The sequence below is a fragment of the Heptranchias perlo genome, chromosome 3, assembly GCF_035084215.1.
Source record: "Heptranchias perlo isolate sHepPer1 chromosome 3, sHepPer1.hap1, whole genome shotgun sequence".
NCBI lineage: Eukaryota > Metazoa > Chordata > Chondrichthyes > Hexanchiformes > Hexanchidae > Heptranchias > Heptranchias perlo.
Genome location: NC_090327.1, coordinates 58607799 through 58621593, shown reverse-complemented (window position 1 = coordinate 58621593; position 13795 = coordinate 58607799). Strand labels below are relative to the sequence as shown.

The following is a 13795-nucleotide window of genomic DNA, read 5'->3' as shown; positions in this document are numbered from 1 at the left end:
AGAAGGTACTACCCTCACCACAGGATCTACAGATCGAGGCTCAGCTTCCTGGACCTCTGAAGAGCAGTGCACACGGAGGCTCAGAGTCACTCGACATGTAGTCGTGGACATCTGCAGCCTCCTTGATGCCGAGCTACTGGAGCACCATCTTCTTACCCGTTGCTGTCAAAGTCACCACTGCCCTCAACTTCTTCTCCAAATCCTTCCAGGGTGCCACCGGGGACATCGCTGGCGTCTCTCAGTCGTCTGCACAAAAGAGCCCTGCAAATACACCTACACCCACTCTGCAGTGACACAATGGGTGGCATCAGGTGTGGGTCTTCATGGTGATCCTCAGGAAAGGGAATTATTGCACAAACCAGATAAGATTTGCAAAGACGTGGCAATAGTAGTGATAACAACATTTAATGTGGTTGGCAAAAGAAACAAATATAGATGAAAAATATGACATTCCGTCATGCTCACAAAACCTCAGCCTTACGTTTACGGGAACCCCTACGTGGTGCTACCCCTGTGGCTACAGCAAAGGTCGTGGCAGGTTGCTCTTGTCCATGCCCTGACCGATGAGATGCTTTGCGCGGACGCCCTCTGGGTTTCGGTGCCCATGAGGGCCCCTCCAAAGACTGCTCCACCTGCACCTGTGCAGGGGCAGACTCGGCCACCTGGAGAGGAGGCAGAATTGCGGGTACTGGTTGAGAGGGGGGCAACGGGTGAGAGGTGGGAGCACTTTGAGTGGCGTCCCCACTTCCATGTCCCCTTTCGCCATCATCCCTCTCCTCGGCCAGGCCCATATCACTCCTTCCACCCTGCTGGACGACAGTTTGGAGGACTTGTGTGAAGCCTTGGAAGGCCAGTTGTAATGTATCTGTCAGCCTGTTTAAGGCGGCAGAATGTTGCTCACCCTGAATCTGAAGGGCCGTTGTCAGGGCCTGAATGGACTCATTGTTGAGCCGTGCTTGAAGCTCAATGGAGGCTAGCATTCCCTCCATCGCAGACATTCCTGCACCCACCTGCGACACTATCTCAGAGATGCCTTCACGTCCCTGTGACAGTATTCCACTTATGCAGGAGTTGGACTCCTCCATCCTCTGCGCAATTGTGGAGAGTGTGCGTGGCAACTGTTCAAGTACCTTGACAATGTGCTGCTGCCCCTCGATCATTCTCCTTTTCATGGCTGGCTCCCAGGGTTCAGCATCTGGGTCCAGCTGAGCAGAGCCAGGAGAAGAGTGCTCCCACCAACTTGGACTCTCCATGGCTGCCCCTGCCACCAGGGTCTGCTCGTGCTCACATGTGCGTGGTGACTCACCATGTGCAACCCCAACTAACTGAGGACGGGGACCCACCGAGGTATGTGTATCTGCGCTGGAGGCGGCAGGTCCTCTGAGGAATCGCCCTCCACAGTCACGGTGGTCGCAGATGGCCCTGCAAGAGAACAGAAAGCAATATTAAGCATGTGGACAGATGTTGAGGTGCTGCAGATACCAAATGATGTTAAGATCATTCATTATCATGAGTTCTGAGTGTTAGATTTCTGTCACCAGCCGCTTGTGCGCTCCCAGTCTCTGGGTCCGCCACAGACAGGCGCTCCAGTGTGCGATTTATTTCCATTGCCTGATGCTCTGCGTCCGTTAGGACCACCTGGTGTGGCGGGCCTCCTCCGGTCCTTGCCCTCTCCCGGGTATTCTGGCATCTCTTCTCCTATCAAGGCAAAACACAGAGAGGCGTGATTGAGTGATGGATGCATAGTGACCCGTTGCATGCATTGGTGTGGGTGGGGGTGACCGTGAGGGAGATGCATGGCAGGGTGCGTTTGAGACATAGCCATGAGATTGTATGAGGATTGGGTTGCGTGGTAGTGTTCGAATGGGAACTGGGGCGGTGAGTACGTGCAGGCAAGGTGAGGATAATGGTCGAGTGGATGTGAGGAGTGATGTGAGAGCGTTGTGGTGGCAGTGCAGAAGGAGTTGTGTGGTGGTGGAGGTGATGTGGAAGACGGAGTGTGGTAGAATGCGCAAGTATACTCACTTTGGCTGACCTGGTTAGGTCATTAAAGTGCTTCCTGCACTGGACCCAGGTTCGGGCGACATTGCTGCTGCTGCTGACCTCCTCTGCCACCTCGAGCCAGGCCTTCTTGGTGGCAGAGGCAGGCCACTTCCTCCCGCCCGATGGGAAAAAAGTTTCCTTCCTCCTCCTGACCCCATTGAGCAGCACCTGGAGTGAGGAATCAGAAAACCTTAGAGTCTCTGGCCTGCTCCATGCTGCCAATATGGTTCATTGCTGCAGGAGGAGCATTGGAGGACTACCCCTTTAAATAGGGCTCCTCCTGCTGACAGCCTGTGATGCGGGTGCGCAGTGGGCCCACTGCGCAGGTCTGCAACGGGAAACCCAGAAGCACACGTAAGTACCTTCAATTAGGATACGATTGTGTATGGAGCACACTGATTTCACTGGGCGCGTTACGCACGCGCCCAGTTGACCCCCCGCTAGCAACCCATCTCCCTCCTAATATCGGGCCCATTATTACCAACATACTGTAAAACTAGAAATAATGGCTAACAAACTTCTAACCCTTTAAGAGCTCCCTTACCCAAGAAGCTTCCATTAGGCCCGTTCCAGATTGGCAAAAGGAGCCAACGGAAAATAGTGTTGGACCTCATTTAAATGCAGCAATACTACTTTAGGCGGTTTTAAGAGGCCTGCTAGAGGATTGCACTCGGTGCTTAAATCTGGCTAAATGGATCTGGCTAAATGGATCCAAGACAGATTTTCCAGTCCCCAGCATCTGTTTTGCTCCTGTTCCATTGGCCATACTGATAGAAAATATAGCCTAATGTGTACATTCTGCTGGGAATATCTTTATGGTTGTGCAGAATAATGCAGCAACATCAAATGACGGGCATTGATGCTGCTGGAGGAAGTGCTAATGACATTATTGCTGTTGGTGTTTTAGGTCAGTTTATTTAGTACATACAGACACCAATGTTCTATCAAGGGGTACTTAGTTAATTGTATCTTGGATGAGTGCCTAGCACACAAGTCTTCAGGGCTGCAGCTACTTTCTCATTGTCAGCGTGTTCCTGCTCTGGAATTGATTCCAGATTGCCTTCTTCCACCTTGTCCATGCTTAGGCCTTTTTCTGTAGCAAAATTGTAAACTATGCAGCACATGATGATAATCTTGGAGACCCCAGAGGCTGAAATGTAAGGTGCCCCTTGATCTTTCTAGACATTTGAAGTGCTGCTTCAAGGTTTCATTGGTACACACAATAATGAACCTGGTGATGGCTTGGCCTTATTGTAGCTGTGTAATGCTTCTGTCTGTGGGTGGCGCATGGGTGTCATTGGCCAGCGCTAAAGCCATCTATAGGATGGAATTGTGTTGCTGCTGTTGGTCAGTGGAAAAAATGATGAAGTCCTAGGATCCTAATCAATTACCTCCTTGAGGTATCTGATTAGGATCTGTGGGCAGCAAACCAGGTAATATTGCAGATGTCCCCAGTGCTAGTCTAGAAGGAGTCAGAAGCATAGAAACTGAAGGTAATGGTTATCTCAGCTGCTACTGCAAGTGTCTGGATGTCTTTCTGTAGTAAGTACCATAGTTTAGATTCCTATCTAAACTGTAGCTTTTGAATGTTTTGCTCCTTACTCAATTCCAGGCAACTGTATCTGGGACAATACACATAATGAGTAGCACAGTGATAGATCCAAACAATACCCCTTTGCTGCCATCTGACTTCCCAGACAGCCTCCACCTATTGCTGCTCCTATTCATCCTCTCTGCCAAGTCCAGTGTCAGGGCAACACTGAGTGCAGTGCCTATTGTGCACTGTCTGCAAATGAACCTTCTGTTTCAAACATTGATTCGGCAAGACACCTGAGTGATGCCAGCCACAGAAGATTATGGAGGACTCTTTAGTGATGTCACAATCTTTTTTTTTTATTCGTTCATGGAATGTGGACGTCACTGGCACTGGCCTAATTGCCCTTGAGAAGGTGGTGGTGAGCCGCCTTCTTGAACAACTGAGTTGCTTGCTAGGCCATTTCAGAGGGCGATTAAGAATCAACAACATTGCTGTGGGTCGAGAGTCACATATAGGCCAGACTGGGTAAGGACTGCAGGTTTCCTTCCCTAAAGGGCATTAGTGAACCAGATGGGTTTTTACAACAATCCGGTAGTTTCATGGCCACCATTACTGATACTAGTTTTTTTTTAGTCCAGATTTTATTTAATTAATTGAATTTAAATTCCCCAGCTGCTCTGGCGGGATATGAACTCATGACTCTGGAACATTAGTCCAGGCCTCTGGATTACTAGTCCAGTAACATAACCACTATGCTAACGTACCCCGAAGTCTGCATCAGCAATCTCTTGGGATTAATGTCAACAGTTGTCACCTTGTTGGACCTTAATGGGTGCTGTAAAGGCACTTTAATATTGCTACAATGCCTTTTGACAACATTATCCATAACCATGGGATCAGCTTGCATATGTATGCTGATGATACCTCTCTGCCACCACCCTCAGCTCCATGACTTGCTGTGCTGTTTAATTGTCTGTCCAACATTAAGCTAGAATTACTTTCAGCTAAATATGGGCAAGACCAAAGCCATCCTGTGGGCTCTCACCAGAAATTCTGCCTCCTTCTTCCTATTCAGTTTTCTTCTTTGGCTGCTTGTTCAGCCTGAATCCTATAGTATTCAACTTAGGTGTTCTGCACAAATCCTGAGTGAGCTGGATACCTCACGTTCAGTCCATCACCATGATCACCTATTTCCACCTTTCGCAATATCGCCTTTGTCTCTACCTTAATTAACCCCACTGCTACGGAAAACTTCATCCATGCCTTTGTTATCTTCAGGCTTAACTTTCCAATTCTGTCCTAGCAAGCTGTATTCTATACAAAGTCCAATTTATCTAGATTTCTGCAGACCACTTCATATCCCTTACTAAGTTCTGCTTGCCTATCACCTAGTCTGGGATGTGGGCGTCGCTGGCGAGGCCAGCATTTATTGCCCATCCCTAATTGCCCTTGAGAAGGTGGTGGTGAGCCGCCTTCTTGAACCGCTATAGTTCGTGTGGTGAAGGTTCTCCCACAGTGCTGTTGGGAAGGGAGTTCCAGGATTTTGACCCAGTGACAATGAAGGAACGGCAATATATTTCCAAGTCGTGATGGTGTGTGACTTGGAGGGGAACGTGCAGGTGGTGTTGTTCCCATGTGCCTGCTGCTCTTGTCCTGCTAGGTGGTAGAGGTCGTGGGTTCGGGAGGTGCTGTCGAAGAAGCCTTGGCGAGTTGCTGCAGTGCATCCTGTTGATGATACACACTGCAGCCACAGTGCGACGGTGGTGAAGGGAGTGAATGTTTAGTGTGGTGGATGGGGTGCCAATCAAGCGGGCTGCTTTGTCCTGGATGGCGTCGAGCTTCTTGAGTGTTGTTGGATCTGCACTCATCCAGGCAAGTGGAGAGTATTCCATCACGCTCCTAACTTGTGCCTTGTAGATGGTGGAGAGGCTTTGGGGAGTCAGGAGGTGAGTCACTCGCCGCAGAATACCCAGCGTCTGACCTGCTCTTGTAGCCACAGTATTTATATGGCTGGTCCAGTTAAGTTTCTGGTTAATGGTGACCCCCAGAATGTTGATGGTGGGGGATTTGGCGATGGTAATGCCGTTGAATGTCAAGGGGAGGTGGTTAGATTCTCTCTTGTTGGAGATGGCATTGCCTGGCACATGTCTAGCGCGAATGTTAGTTGCCACTTATCAGCCCAAGCCTGGATGTTGTCCAGGTCTTGCTGCATGCGGGCTCGGACTCTTCATTATCTGAGGGTTGCGAATGGAACTGAACACTGTGCAATCATCAGTGAACATCCCCATTTCTGACCTTATGATGGAGGGAAGGTCATTGATGAAGCAGCTGAAGATGGTTGGGCCTAGGACACTGCCCTGAGGAACTCCTGCAGCAATGTCCTGGGGCTGAGATGATTGGCTTCCAACAACCACTACCATCTTCCTTTGTGCTAGGTATGACTCCAGCCACTGGAGAGTTTTCCCCCTGATTCCCATTGACTTCAATTTTACTCGGGCTCCTTGGTGCCACACTCGGTCAAATGCTGCCTTGATGTCAAGGGCACTCACTCTCACCTCACCTCTGGAATTCAGCTCTTTTGTTCATGTTTGGACCAAGGCTGTAATGAGGTCTGGAGCCGAGTGGTCCTGGCGGAACCCAAACTGAGCATCGGTGAGCAGGTTATTGGTGAGTAAGTGCCGCTTGATAGCACTGTCAACGACACCTTCCATCACTTTGCTGATGATTGAGAGTGGACTGATGGGGCGGTAATTGGCCAGATTGGATTTGTCCTGCTTTTTGTGGACAGGACATACCTGAGCAATTTTCCACATTGTCGGGTAGATGCCAGTGTTGTAGCTGTACTGGAACAGCTTGGCTAGAGGCGCAGCCAGTTCTGGAGTGCAAGTCTTCAGCACTACAGCCGGGATGTTGTCGGGGCCCATAGCCTTTGTTGTATCCAGTGCACTCAGCCGTTTCTTGATATCACGTGGAGTGAATCGAATTGGCTGAAGACTGGCTTCTGTGATGGTGGGGATATCGGGAGGAGGCTGAGATGGATCATCCACTCGGCACTTCTGGCTGAAGATGGTTGCAAATGCTTCAGCCTTGTCTTTTGCACTCACGTGCTGGGCTTTGCCATCATTGAGGATGGGGATGTTTACACAGCCTCCTCCTCCCGTTAGCTGTTTAATTATCCACCACCATTCACGACTGGATGTGGCAGGACTGCAGAGCTTTGATCTGATCCATTGGTTGTGGAATCGCTTAACTCTGTCTGTAGCATTTTGGTTCCGCTGTTTAGCATGCATGTAGTCCTGAGTTGTAGCTTCACCAGGTTGGCACTTCATTTTTAGGTACACCTGGTGCTGCTCCTGGCATGCTCTTCTATACTCCTCATTGAACCAGGGTTGATCTCCTGGCTTGTTGGTAATGGTAGAGTGAGGAATATGCCGGGCCGTGAGGTTACAGATTGTGCTGGAATATAATTCTACTGCTGCTGATGGCCCATAGCACCTGATGGATGCCCAGTTTTGAGCTGCCAGATCGGTTCTGAATCTATCCCATTTAGCACAGTTGTAGTGCCACACAACACATTGGATGGTGTTCTGAGTGCAAAGACGGGACTTCGTCTCCCCGAGGACTGTGCGGTGGTCACACCTACCAATACTGTCATGGACAGGTGGATTGGTGAGGACGAGGTCAAGTAAGTTTTTCCCTTGTGTTGGTTCACTCACTACCTCCGCAGGCCCCAGTCTAGCAGCTATGTCCTTCAGGAATCGGCCAGCTCGGTCAGTAGTGGTGCTACCGAGCCACTCTTGCTGATGGACATTGAAGTCCCCCACCCAGAGTACATTCTGTGCCCTTGCTACCCTCAGTGCTTCCTCCAAATGGTGTTCAACATGGAGGAGGACTGATTCATCAGCTGAGGGAGGGCAGTAGGTGGTAATCAGCAGGAGGTTTCATTTGCCCATGTTTTACCTGATGCCATGAGATTTCATGCTGGTCCAGAGTCAATGTTGAGGACTCCCAGAGCCTACTCCCTCCTGACTGTACCACCTCCTCTGGTGGGTCTGTCAGGACTATACCTCGGGATGGTGATGGAAGAGTCTGGGACATTGGCTGAAAGGTATAATTCTGTAAGTATGGCTATGTCAGTGCTGTTGCTTGACTAGTCTGTGGGACAGCTCTTCCAATTTTGGCACAAGTCCCCAGATGTTTGTGAGGAGGACTTTGCAGGGTCGACTGGGCTTGGTTTGCCTTTGTCGTGTCCGGTGCCTAGTGGTCAGTCTGGTTTTATTCTTATTATGACTTTTTTTAGTGAGATTGTATAACTTTGCAGCTTGCTAGGCCATTTCAGAGGGCAATTGAAGAATCAACCACATTGCTATGGGTCTGTAGTCACATATCAGCCAGACCGGGTAAGGATGGCAGGTTTCCTTTCCTAAAGGGCATTAGTGAACCAGATGGGTTTTTACAACAATCCAGTCGTTTTCATGGCCACCATTACTGATACTAGTATTTTAATTCCAGATTTGTATTTAATTAATTGAATTTAAATTCCCCAGCTACCATGGCAGGATTTGAACTCATGACTCCAGATTATTAATCCAGGCCTTCTGGATTACTAATCCAGTAACATAACCACTATGCTACCATACCCTAGCTCCCAGCACCTTGATTTCAGAATCCTTATCTTTTTTTACAAATTTCTCCATGGATTTTCTCTACCTCGTCTCTGAAACCTTTTCCATGTTCAGTCTCGGCTTGCTTCCTTTGTTTTTCTGAGTCCAAACTACTATACATTCCACCTCTTTCTGCTCCACTATCATGAGCCGCAAACTCTGGAATTTTCTTTGTAAGTTCCACTGCCTTTCCACTTCAAGCACCTGGCTTTATCCTGCCTATAACTGTCCCATACCTGACTTGGGCATACTTGATGCTGACATTGGATACACTACCCTAACAACGTCTCAGCTCCACCTTCAAAAGAGTACTATTAGAGTGGCAGATTTCTATTATCTATCCTGTGACCTCCCTGAGTGGGATTGGCAATGTAGGACTAAAAATTCCAATGCATTTGTTGTTGACGCACGTCCAGAGCATCCATTGCAAAATTGCATACTCCTAGCCAGCAATTCTCTGTACACTAAAGTTAATGGATAGAAAATCATGGGCTGGAAGTGAACTATTATGCGATATGCACTCGTGATGCGCACCTGGAACGGGTGGATCTAAAATTTACTCCCTTAATTAAAGCAACAACAACAACTTGTATTTATATAGCACCTTTAACCTAGAAAAACATCCCAAGGCACTTCACAAAGGTATAACCAGACAAAAATTGGGTGCGGAGGGAAATGGAGAAGCTGAGGGGTTTAGGGAGGGAATTCTACAGCGTAGGGCCAAGGCAGCTAAAGGCACAGCTACCAGTGGTGGGGCAAAGGTTGTGGGGGGTGGGGGGGGGCTGGATACACAAGAGGCCAGAGTCAGAGGAACATAGAGTTCTAGAGGAAAGGGCTGGAGGAGATTACAGAAATAGGGGCGAGGCCATGAAGGGACTTAAACACAAGCATGAGAAATTCAAATTGGAGGCATTGGAAGTCCCAGAGCCAATGTAGGTCAATAAGGACAGGAGTGATGGGTGAGCGGGACTAATATCCCAAATGAGGAACTGGATTAAAAATGCTAAATCCCACTTCACATAAGATCTTTACAGCCAGCAGACCAAAGAAACTTTCTTCCCACCAGTATGGGCTGCATTTGATTGAACTCAGGTATTAGAGATGAAAGGCAAGCATCTAATGCCCCCACCCAATTCCCCATGATTGTTCTTTTAATGAGGTTTCGGGTTTATGACCGTACAATGACAAATTCTTATACTCATAGATGAATTCAACCAAATAAATAAAACATTAGTTCAGGCATTGCGATTAGAAAGGTTTACCTTGCGAACAGTAGCATTTATTTTCTGGTAATTGTCTTTCTAGGTCAAACTTGCTTTAACACTTATGGAAAATGCTAATCAAACTGAAGAGTATCAGCGACTGCAACGATCTTATCTAGGCACGAAAAACAAACTTGCAGATATCTATGATGACAGACTGAAGACAGAAGTAAGCATTAAAGATTATCTACAGGTAATTAGAACAACTTATGAAAAAATTCAAAAAGCATACTGCCGGTCGCTTGTCATTTTAATTCCCCGTCCCACTCCCACCTCTCTATCCTCGGCCTCTTACATTGTTCCAGTGAAGCTCAACAGAAGCTCGAGGAATAGCACCTCATCTTTCGATTTGGCACTTTACAACCTTCTGGACTCAACATTGATTTCAATAATTTCAGATCATAACCATTGCTTCCATTTTTCAGACAGCAGGTGCTGGTAATGGTTCTGATGTTGCCATTTACAGCTTCTCTAGACCCACCTTTTGTTTCTTTACTTGTCCCATTACACACTCCTTGCCTTGCACCATCTTCCCTTTTGTCATTTAATCACTCCTGTCCTCCACCCTATCAGAGGCCTTCCCTTTTGTTCTTTCGTCCCCTCCCCTTCCTCCCCCCTCCCCCTTTCCCTGGCTTATTTGCTTAAAAATTGTTTAATCTTCAACTTCTTCCAGTTCTGCCAAAAGGTCATCGACCTGAAATGGTAACTTTCTTTCTTTCTCCACAGATGCTGCCTGACTTGCTGAGTATTTCCAGCATTTTCTGTTTTTATACTGAGTTTTTATTCTGTGGAGTATAGGAAGTGAGTTTAAATCTGGAATTTTATCACCTGTTGAGTTTCTACTCAGCTGAGGTCAGGAGAAAAAAAGAAAAATATAAACTCTGCATTAGTGCAAGGCTACATCACAGTTGAAGTGTACGAGGCAACAAATCTCCTGAATGCAGATCATGATAATGGTTTGAAGATAGAATTTATATAGCACTTTATCATGTCCTCAGGACATCCCAAAGTGTTTCATATCCAATAAATTACTTTTGAAATGCAATCAGTGTTGTAAGGTAGTCAAATTTAGCAGTCAGTTTGTGCACAGCAAGGTCTCACAAACATCAAAGGAGATGAGCAACTAGTTCATCTGTTTTTGGTGCTTGAGGCAGGAATATTGGCTAGAACATTGGGAGAAATCTCTACATTCACCTGAACCACAAGAACAAATATTTGTGGCCTCAGTCCATAATGACTCACCAAAAAATGGAGCCAGCTTATTTCTTGAGCAGAGAACAGTGTGATGAGGGGAGACTTACAAGAAAGAGAATGGAAAGATATAAAAATAGTACAAAAATTAATAATTTAATCTGTCCTTGATTTATTTTATCCTTTGCAAATCAATCTAATAAATCTGTCAAAATGACACCATAGGCTAAATTTTACAAATTCTTTCTCCTGGCGTGTTGCTTCACTCACCTGAAGTGTGTATCAGGAATTCAGGCATCAAAGTCAGAGGGCCCTGTAGGATTTTACAGCCATTTCTGCACCCAAATTCTAATATGCACTCCGGGTGGGCAAAGATGCACATCACAAGCACATTTGCAAAGTTTCCTCTCACAAGTAAACCTCATTACAACAACAATAACTTGCAATTATATAGAGCCTTTAACGTAGGAAAACGTTCCAAGACACTTCACAGAGGCATAATCAGATAAAAATTGACACCGAGCCAAAGAACGAGATATTAGGAGGGATGACTAAAAGCTTTGTCAAAGTGGTAGGTTTTAAGGAGGGTTTTAGAGGATGTGAGAGCGATGGAGAGGCGGAGATCTTCAGGGAAGGAATTCCAGAGCTTAGGGCATGAAGGGGTTTGAACATGAGGATGAGAACTTTAAGTTGGAAGGGTTGGGGGACCGGGAGCCAATGTAGGTCAGCAAGCACAGAGTGATGGGTGAGCAGGACTTGATGGGGATTAGGATATGGGGGCAGAGTTTTGGATAAGGTCAAGTTTATGGAGGGTGGAGGATGGAAGACCAGCCAGGAGAGCATTGGAATAGTTGAGTCTTGAGGTGACAAAAGCATAAATGAGGGTTTCAGCAGGAGATGGGCTAAGGCAAGGGCAGAGATGGGCGATCCTCCTGAACTGGAAGTAGGCGGTCTTTGTGATGGAGAGGATACGGGGTTCAAAGCTCAACTTGTGATCAAGTGAACAATATGGCTCACCTGAGACAGTGGTCAGGGGGGCGGGATGGAATCGGTGGCAAGGGGAGTTTGTGGGAGGGGCCAAAGACAATGGCTTCGGTCTTCCCAAGGATAAAATTGTGGCTCATCCAGGACTGGATGTTGGACAAGCAGGCTAACAACAAAGAGGCATTGGAAGGATAGGAGGTGAAGAGGTATATATATGGAACCTGACGCCATGTCTTTAGATGATGTCACTGAGGGGCAGCATGTAGATAAGGAATAGGGAAGTATGGAAGTCATGATGAACCTTTATAAAACACTGGTTCGGCCACAGCTGGAGTATTGTGTCCAGTTCTGGGCACTGCACTTCAGGAAAGATGTGAAGGCCTTAAAGAGGGTGCAGAAGAGATTTACTAGAATGATTCCAGGGATAAGGGACTATAGTTATGTGGATAGACTGGAGAAGCTGGGGTTGTTCTCCTTGGAACAGAGGCGGTTGCGAGGAGATTTGATAGAGGTATTCAAAATCATGAAGGATCTAGACAGAGTAGATGGAGAGAGACTGTTCCCATTGGCAGATGGGTCAAGAACAGAGGACATAGATTTAAGGTGATTGGCAAAAAAAACAAAGGCGACATGAAGGAAAACTTTTTTACACAGTGATTGGGATCTGGAATGCGCTGCCCGAGAGGGTGGTGGAGGAAGATTCAATCACAGTCATCAAAAGGGAACTGGATAAGTACTCAAAAGGAAAAAATTTGCAAGGCTATGGGGAAAGGGCGGGGACTGGGACTAGCTGGATTGCCCTGGCATAGAGCCGGCATGGACTCAATGGGCCGAATGGCCCTCTTCCATGCTGTAACTTTTCTATGATTCAATGAGGAGGGGGACAAGGATAGATCCTTGGGAGACTCCAGAAGTAACAGTGCAGGGGCGGGAAGAGAAGCCATTGCTGGAAACTCTCTGGCTATGATTGAATAGATAAGAGAGGAACCAAGCAAAGGCCATCTCAGCTGAACAATGGAGAAGATTTGGAGGAGGATGGTATGGTTGACCGCGTCAAAGGCTGCAGAGAGGTCAAGAAGGACCAGGATGCATAGTGCGCTACTGTTACAGTCACAGAGGATATCATTTGTGACTTTGATTAGGGTCTTTTCAGTGCTGTGACAGGATCGGAAACCTGATTGAAGAGTTGCGGGAAAGATGGGCACAGATTTTGGGAGGTGACAACATGTTCAAGGATGTTGGAGAGGAAAGGGAGGTTGGCAATGGGACGATAGTTTGTAAGGCCAAAGGGTTCATGGGTTGGATTTTTTAGAAGGGGCTGATGACGGAAGTTTTGAAAGGAAGAGGGACAGTACCTGAGAAGAGGGATTCATTTACAGTGTCAGCTAGCATGGGGCCTTACTCCACACGAGTTTACAGGACAGGATCATCGTACCTCCAGCTCAGTGAGGAGCAGTGTCCAGTAGCTCCGCTTCACCAGGAAGGCAGGAGGCTGTTACATAGCTGTGTCACCTGCTGCAGCAGCAACTGGCGCCTGGCACCAGGTTACACACTTCATTACCTGTGGCTCTCAAGGTGGCCCTGAAATTCTAGGCTTCAGGGTCATTCCAGGTTGCATCAGGTAACTTAAGTAATATCAGTTAATTAGCGGTGCATGCCTTCATCAAGCAGGTCATGGATACGCTCTTTGCCAAAGCAAATGACTGCCATCTCCTTCCCTATAGAGGCAGCAAAACAGGAAGGCAGAGCTCTGGGTTTCACCAGGATCATAGGTTTCCTCCAGGTGCAGGGCAAAATTGACTGCATCCACATAGCCTTGCGTGCTCTATATCAAGAATGCGGAGTATACATGAACAGGAAGAGCTTCTACTCGCTGATCGTACAGCTGGTGTGCAACAACAGGTAGCACATAATACAGGTCACTGTCTAGTTTCCAGGCACTTTTCATGATACCTTTCTCCTGCACCAGTCCTCAATCCGCCCCTCTTCCACCCAGACCATCGAGTGACAGGCTGGTTGCTTGGGGACAAGGGACATCTCCTGAACACGTGGCTCATGACACCTGTCAGGAACCTGCACACATGCAGAGGTGCGGGTGGGAGTAATTGTGAGGG

At 47.4% G+C, this 13795-nt stretch overlaps 1 protein-coding gene across 5 annotated transcripts in view; it reads left to right on the top strand.

Moving 5' to 3' along the window:
• The window catches only part of LOC137314431 (coiled-coil domain-containing protein 178), a 363911-nt gene that overhangs the window by 288858 nt on the left and 61258 nt on the right, over positions 1–13795 (top strand). For 4 of the 5 annotated variants that reach the window (XM_067979795.1, XM_067979796.1, XM_067979787.1 and 1 more), the window contains exon 19: positions 9550–9699. The exons of the other annotated variant lie outside the window; for it this stretch is intronic. In XM_067979795.1, the coding sequence (XP_067835896.1) occupies positions 9550–9699 (150 nt within the window). The remainder of the gene's footprint in view (positions 1–9549; positions 9700–13795) is intronic. 5 annotated transcript variants of the gene reach the window in all.